This window comes from Vigna umbellata, chromosome 5, assembly GCF_029865625.1.
Source record: "Vigna umbellata cultivar VRB3 chromosome 5, Vumbellata_1.0, whole genome shotgun sequence".
Classification (NCBI taxonomy): domain Eukaryota; kingdom Viridiplantae; phylum Streptophyta; class Magnoliopsida; order Fabales; family Fabaceae; genus Vigna; species Vigna umbellata.
Window position 1 is genome coordinate 38,932,477 of NC_142169.1, and position 7,207 is coordinate 38,939,683.

At 38.6% G+C, this 7,207-nt stretch overlaps 3 protein-coding genes and 1 pseudogene across 3 annotated transcripts; all 4 read left to right on the forward strand.

Annotated features, from left to right (window-relative positions):
- The first annotated feature begins 1,380 nt into the window (after positions 1-1,380).
- Positions 1,381-2,893, forward strand: LOC148198317 (uncharacterized; annotated as a pseudogene).
- Positions 2,894-3,083: 190 nt separating this feature from the next.
- On the forward strand, positions 3,084-4,283 carry LOC148198318 (uncharacterized; the record flags this gene model as incomplete). Its single annotated transcript, XM_088115757.1, has 3 exons — positions 3,084-3,991; positions 4,064-4,148; positions 4,224-4,283. Coding segments are annotated over exons 1-3 (1,053 nt in total), but the record flags the coding sequence as incomplete, so codon positions are not given.
- Positions 4,284-5,015, forward strand: LOC148198319 (uncharacterized). The gene has a single exon (XM_088115544.1). The coding sequence runs from the start codon at positions 4,284-4,286 to the stop codon at positions 5,013-5,015; it is 732 nt and encodes a 243-aa protein (XP_087971670.1).
- An 855-nt stretch (positions 5,016-5,870) lies between these two features.
- On the forward strand, positions 5,871-6,990 carry LOC148198320 (uncharacterized). The gene is made up of 3 exons (XM_088115459.1): positions 5,871-6,188; positions 6,280-6,384; positions 6,469-6,990. Exons 1-3 carry the CDS (start codon positions 5,871-5,873, stop codon positions 6,988-6,990), a joined length of 945 nt encoding a protein of 314 aa, XP_087971585.1.
- The last annotated feature ends 217 nt before the right edge of the window (positions 6,991-7,207 follow it).

The window sequence follows — 7,207 nt, forward strand, 5'->3', positions numbered from 1 at the left end:
AGTCTTGAGAACACCACTATTGTACACATAAATTAGCAGCAAAGCAGATCAAAAATTGGACCAAAAATGTACAAGGACAACCCCAAAATCTGACTTGAATTGGACAATTTTAACATGCCAACAAGCTTAAAACTAATAGAAATAGGTGTAGAATAGAAGTAGGCACTCAAATTGATTCTAAGAAAGGTTCTTCAACAAATGAAGAAAGCAAGAAAAACTAAAACATGTTTTGCTCCAAGCAAAATGGAATTTTATACCAACTTCATGAAAACAACACTTAAATTTTTTCAACTCTACACCAAAAAATTGATCCAGGATTGGTGGTTCTAAAAGTGAATTCGTGCATAAGTGATTCTGACTCTTTGATAATACTTTCAGCAACTTGAATTCATAAATTTAAACTTGTTTGAACTCTAATTGGGTTCAAAACGAAACTGTATAGCAGATTCACCCTTTTAGTTCCCAATTTCACTAAAAAATGAGGTTTGAATATGCAAATTGCACATAGATGAATCTGGCTTCAATTTGAATGTTGTAAGAAGTTTAAAACAACAATTAGGACTATCCAAAAGTGCGAAATACCACAAAATCCCTGCTGCACGAAAATAGACACCCAATACAACTTTTTCTTCTTCAAAATGACTACTAAAAATGCACTAGAATGGTTAGAATTTGCAAACTGCACTAAACTAGCCTAAGAAACTTATAAGAAGCTGTCCTACCAAGTTTAGAATGGTAAAACGTAGCTAATTAGAAACTCACAGTACAAACACAACATAAATCTCAAAATTTGGTTACTTTAACCTAAAATTAGACCTAATGTCACCTTATTTTAACTAATGTGAACATCATAACATGTCTAGAGTAGTGAAATGGACCTAGTAAACTATTGAAAAGCAAAGAATTCCATAAACCACAAATTATAGTATATATCCATTCTTTTATAGATATTTGATTGCCTAAATTATGTTGATGTCTATATGGTATGTTCATTTACATTTTCTTTCATTTATTAGGCTATAACTTGATTAAGTTAAGTACTCATTTAAAAACCTATGGTACTACACACATTCTCAAAGCAATGAGAAGGGTAAAAATACATTAAACACTTAGAACCTACAAAATATTTGGAAGTACTCTAGACAAGAGAACTTCAGTAGTAATAAGTTGTCTCCTCCAACTTTGATACTCAGCCCCTTAGTATGTTTAAGGCATTTCAATAGTGAGGACTTGTCTTTGCATGCCCTTATTGAATGCCTATGACAATAGTGTTCAAATTGCCTTCCATGTTCAACTTGAGTAGTAATAGGTTTATTACTTATGTCACATGGAGTGTTGCTGTTTTGGCTAAGTTTTTATTTCTTTGGCTTGTCACAGAACATGGCCCATTTTCCCAACCATCGTGGATGGATGTACGACCGTTGTTATAGTGGAAGGCGAGGTCTGAAGGAATCTTTTATCATCAGAGTTGAAGAGTTCGTGGAGACGGCCCGACGATATCAATATTATGCCCTTGATGGAGGGATTCGATGTCCATGCATCAAGTGCGAATGTACAAGGATTTTGAAAGATGAAGTCGTCAAAGTTCACCTTTACCAAAAAGGGTTCATGCCTAATTACACGGTTTGGACATTTCATGGAGAAGAAATTCCTTCGACCTCCACTGTAGCTGAAAAACGGCTTGCATCAGGTTCGAATACTATTGTACATACATCTGAGATAGATCAATTTGCCTATATGCAAGAGATGGTCGACAATGCTCTTCGTCACCATTTTGAAGAAGCAGATGATAGTCATGATGAAGATCCTCCAAATGAAACGACGCAGAGGTTTTACAATTTACTTACAAAGGCAAATCTACCTGTATTTGAAGGTTCATCTGAGTCAAAATTGTCAGTGTGCATTAGACTTATGGCTGGCAAATCTAATTGGAACGTTCCCATTGAAGCAGTGGACTTCTATACAAAATTGATGTTAGATTTGACACCACCAAACAATTTCATGCCGAAGAATTATTACCAAGCCAAAAAATGTGTTTCAAAGTTGGGATTGGATGTCAAGAAGATTGATTGTTGTGTTAATGGATGTATGTTATTCTACGACAATGACAGTGGCAAAAATGATGCATTGTTGGTTGAACGCAAGTTTTGTGGCTCACCTCGATATCATACAATGCATGCTGGACGGAGGCAAAAAAAACCAATTCCCTTAAAGTCCATGTTCTACTTGCCTATAATTCCAAGATTACAAAGATTGTTTACTTCAATGCAAACATCAGAACACATGACATGGCATGATGGTAACAAAACTCTGGGATTTTTGCGTCATCCTTCTGATGGTGAAGCTTGGAAGCACTTCAATCGTAAACATACATCCTTTGCTAGTGAACCACGTAACGTCAGACTTGGTCTATGCTCCGATGGGTTTACCCCGTACATTCAGGCGTCTGCATCACCATATTCATGCTGGCCCGTGATAGTTACCCCATACAATCTACCACCTAAGATGTGTATGATAAAGCCTTACATGTTTTTATCGTGTATAATACCAGGTCCATCTAATCCCAAATCATTGATTGATGTTTAATTGGAGCTTTTGATTGATGATTTGAAGAAGTTATGGAATGGTGTTTGGACGTATGACGTTTCAAGGAAGCAAAATTTCCTTATGAGGGCAGCCTTGATGTGGACTATTAATGACTTCCCAGCATACGACATGTTATCTGGTTGGAGCACGCATGGTCGATTAGCTTGTCCACATTGCATGGAACATACAAAGTCATTCCAATTGAGTTATGGCCGGAAAAGTAGTTGGTTTGACTGCCATCGACGGTTCTTGCCCATTGATCACCCTTTAGAAGAAACAAAAAGGCATTTCGCAAAGGGCAAGTTGAAACGGATATGCCCCCGCCAAAGTTGACTGGATCACACCTCTGGAGAAGAGTGAAAGACTATCCAAAAGTCACTGAATCTGGTCAGAATAGGATAGAAGGGTTTGGAGAATGGCATAATTGGACTAAAAGAAGCATATTCTGGGAACTTCCCTATTGGAAGGACAACTTGCTAAGACACAACCTCGATGTCATGCACACAGAAAAAAATTTCTTTGACAATATCTTCAACACAGTTATGAATGTTATTGGTAAGACAAAAGATAATGAGAAAGCAAGAAAAGATTTACCTTTGTATTGTGGACGAAAAGACTTAGAGTTGAAGGCGCAAGGTAACGGCCGATTATTTAAACCGAAAGCAAATTACACCATGTCAAAAGACGAGGCAAGAATAGTGTGTGGATGGATCAAGGAGCTTAGAATGCCAGATGGATATGCTTCTAACTTGTCCAAATGTGCCAATGTTCAGAATGATACTATTCAAGGGTTGAAGAGTCATGATTGTCATGTATTCATGGAGACTTTCATCCCTCTAGCGTTCAGTTGTTTGCCAATGCACGTGTTAAATCCATTGATAGAAATTAGTAACTTCTTTAAAGATTTGTGTTGCACGACACTAAACGAGAATTCCCTTAAAAAGATGGATGAAAATATCCCTATTATTCTCTGCAAATTGGAAAGAATATTCCCTCCTGCATTCTTTGATTCAATGGAGCATATTCCAATTCATCTAGCATATGAAGCTTGGCTTGGGGGACCGGTGCAGTACAGGTGGATGTATCCATTTGAAAGGTTTATGGGAGAATCCAAACGTTCAGTTAAAAATAAAGCTAGAGTAGAAGGCTCAATTTGTGCAGCTTACTTGCATAGAGAGACAACGTATTTTTGTTCACATTATTTCAAAAACTTCATGTTATCCCCCACTCATGTCAGAAATGAAATGCAATGGAAAGTTGAACCACGTGAAGGTGCATTATCAGTTTTCCGACAATCAGGCCGTCACGCAGGGAAAGAATTCACACATTGGTTAACTGATGCTGAATTCAATTCTGCTCATGTCCATGTCTTAATCAATTGCAGTGAAGTTAAGCCATACCTTGAGTATGTCATCATCTATCTGTTATCTTTCCAACGACACAATTGTTATACACTAATGAACTTCATTTGTACCAGCTCGTTTCTTGTTGCTGAGCAAGTCGCAGAAGGAAATACATCTGCTAGAATACACTCTGAGTTTCCGCATTGGTTTAGAAATCAGGTCTGTAGTTTTTCCTACGTTTAGAAATCGGTTAATTTGACTCTTGCTTTTATAATTTTTTTAGTGTCTTTGTAGGTTTTTAATCAGGCATTAACTCCCACAGTTCAAGAGTTAAGACATCTCTCGAATTGGCCAATGAGATGTGTCAAAGAATGGCACACTTACTTCACCAATGGTTACAAATTCCATACACATGAATGGTCTAAAGGAAAGAAAACATCTAATTGTGGTGTGTATGTCAAGGGCCTAACAGAGGGTTCTTATGATGATTTCTACGGCATCATTCATAAAATATATGAGCTAGAGTACAACAACACTACTTCTCCAAACAGAGTAGTACTTTTTTATTGTGAATGGTTTGATCCTTCTAGAGCTTGTACTAGAGTTGATCCACGCTATAATATTGTCGAACTCAACCAGAGATTAAGATATGGACCGTTTGATCCTTTCATTCTACCAACTAATGTCAGACAGGTTTATTATGTGCCATATCCACCATTCCGCAATATTGACAAGCGTGGTTGGGCCGTAGTAATACAAACCAAGCCTAGAGGTCGCATTGACTCAAATGAGGTTGAGGAAGACGTTGCCTACCAACTTGACCAAATGTCACAACCACAAGAAATTATTGAAGTTGAACGTATAACCGCATTGGTCGACCCTGATGGTGATGGAGATGATTTAGAAGCAACAATACAAGGTGATGAAGAAGAAGAAGAAGAGGAAGAAGAAGAAGAAGAAGAAGAAGAAGAAGAAGAAGATGATGATGATCATGATGACGACGACGAAGAAGAAGAAGATGATGATGATAATGACGATGATGAAGAAGAAGAAGATGAAGATGACGATCATGATGACGACGATTGAATGTTGGACATCTATTGTAGCAAATTGAACTATCATTTGAAAAGAGTTATCTAAAATACTATCTTAAAAGTTGTATGCAATTATTTATACATTGGCTATAAAAATCATTGATCCTTCCTTATTCATTTCCTTTTTTTCCCTTTATTTATAACCATTTCAATGCAGTAATGACAGGACAAGGTTCAAAACGTCCTGATAAAGGAAAAGGGGGTAGCAAGGCCTAAAAAGAGGCAACGGTAGGCACCAAAGTATGTACTTAGGGTGCCTGCTAGACTACCTACCATTGCTGCCCCCGGTACATCATCTGTGGGACCTCCTCCTACCCCTACAATACAGCCTCTTACACATGCAACACACCCTTGTCCTACTCCTGCAGCACACCCTTCTACTACCCCTGTAGCAGACCCTCTTCCTCCTCTTGTGATTATAAGCCCCACTCCTCCCCTGTGGTTATTACCCCCACTCCTCTCCCTGACCCCACTTCTATACCTTCCTCATCTTCTATACCGCCTTCTAAGACTGTCACACCATTTGCTGATCCAGATTCAAGTGGTGATGGTGAAGGTCTTGACCCGCCCCTCCATGATCGACCATGGATTGAGCCGTATGGTAAAGGGTAAGATTTTAATGTCTTCATATAATTTGATCTTTATACCTTACTGTAATTGAAATGACTTTTATTATGCAGGTTTATTCCATCTAGGGTTGCTTCCTAGGTCATCACACGTTCAATTAAGCAACAATTTTTAAGTCCATGGCCTACTTGGGGAGCAATACCTGATGATGACAGAAAGCCATTCTGGGAGCGCTTTCAGGTGAACAATCCATTAAACTAATTGTCCCTCTTATTTTAGTATGTTCATTAATCAATGTTTGTTCCGTTTAATGTTACAGATGAAGGTGCAGTGGAAACCTGAACATGAAACACAGATACACAGAAATTTCCACATGAAAGCATCTCATCGGCTATCAGAAATGTTTAGGGATGCCCGCAATGCAAAAGACCGCCCTTACTGGCTGGGCGAACAAATTTGGAACTCTTTACTGGCTCATTGGAATACAGTAGAGTTTCGGAATAAGTGTGCCAAGGCGCAGAGAAACAGAGCATCTGGAAAGGGTGGCACCCTGCATACTGGTGGGTCGATAACCATTCATGAGCATGCCATTCGTATGGTAAAATTTCATTCCCTAACTTTTTCTTTCATATATAAGTTATGTATTTTTTATTTCGTATGTACACTTCTAATTTTAAATTATGTTACAGGCACAAGCTCTGGGACGGGCGGTCCATGTTGATGAGGTCTTTGCACAGACTCATGTTCGGAAGGGCACTAATCAATTCGTTGATGAAAGATCTCGGAAGACTCATGTAAGCAAATAACACTATTACTGTTACTAATTTTTCATTCATGTGTTATATCATTCCCTAACATTGCTTTTAATGTTTCAACAGGAAGAATTTTCTACGAGACTTTCACAGGTTAGATCTGAACATGAGTCAGCTCCTACACCGGATGATGGCAGTAATGCAGAAGACGACATACGTAGGACACAGTGCTGGGTCGAGATCGTTGGTGGCAAGAAAAAGGGTCGATTATACGGTGCAGGACAACTTGCTGCAAACTATAGTACATCGAGAGGAGGTACTCTGAAGCACCAATCTTCTTCTTCCACCACTGCTCCTGACGAGGTCGTTCTCCGCCTTACGCAGGCACTAGAGCTACGTGACCAGGAGATCACTGATCTGAGAGCAGAGTTTACAAACTTTAAGGCCCTGGTCATGAGAGTGTTGCCTGAAACTTCACAGGACGTACAAAATATCCCTCCGACCCAGCCACAACCCTCCTCGTCACCCGCTGCCCCTCAGCAGCCCACATCAGTCCAACCCTCATCAATCCAACCCACAGCAGTCCAGCCATCAATAGAGGAGCAAGATGATGAAGATCATTCTGATGATAACTATGTACATTATTAGTTTCATTTTCTTATTACTTGTTATAGAAACATTTGGATATTAGAACATTTCGATGTTAGATCAACTGGGTGACTTTGGACGTTAGAACATCATTATGTTACATTGTTTTATTTTTAACTATAAATACATGTTCTATGGATTAATGGATGTTATATGGATTAATGTATGTTCTATGGATATTGATCAATGATTTCATCTTTGAGATGCACATTATGCA

Excerpts from the sequence above, each read along its gene's own strand:
- LOC148198319 (XM_088115544.1), top strand. The coding sequence starts at position 4,284 with ATGAGATGTGTCAAAGAATGGCACACTTACTTCACCAATGGTTACAAA.
- LOC148198320 (XM_088115459.1), top strand. The coding sequence starts at position 5,871 with ATGTTCATTAATCAATGTTTGTTCCGTTTAATGTTACAGATGAAGGTG. Across the intron at positions 6,189-6,279 it reads ATGAGCATGCCATTCGTATG|GCACAAGCTCTGGGACGGGC; the intron begins GTAAAATTTCAT and ends ATTATGTTACAG. Across the intron at positions 6,385-6,468 it reads AAAGATCTCGGAAGACTCAT|GAAGAATTTTCTACGAGACT; the intron begins GTAAGCAAATAA and ends ATGTTTCAACAG.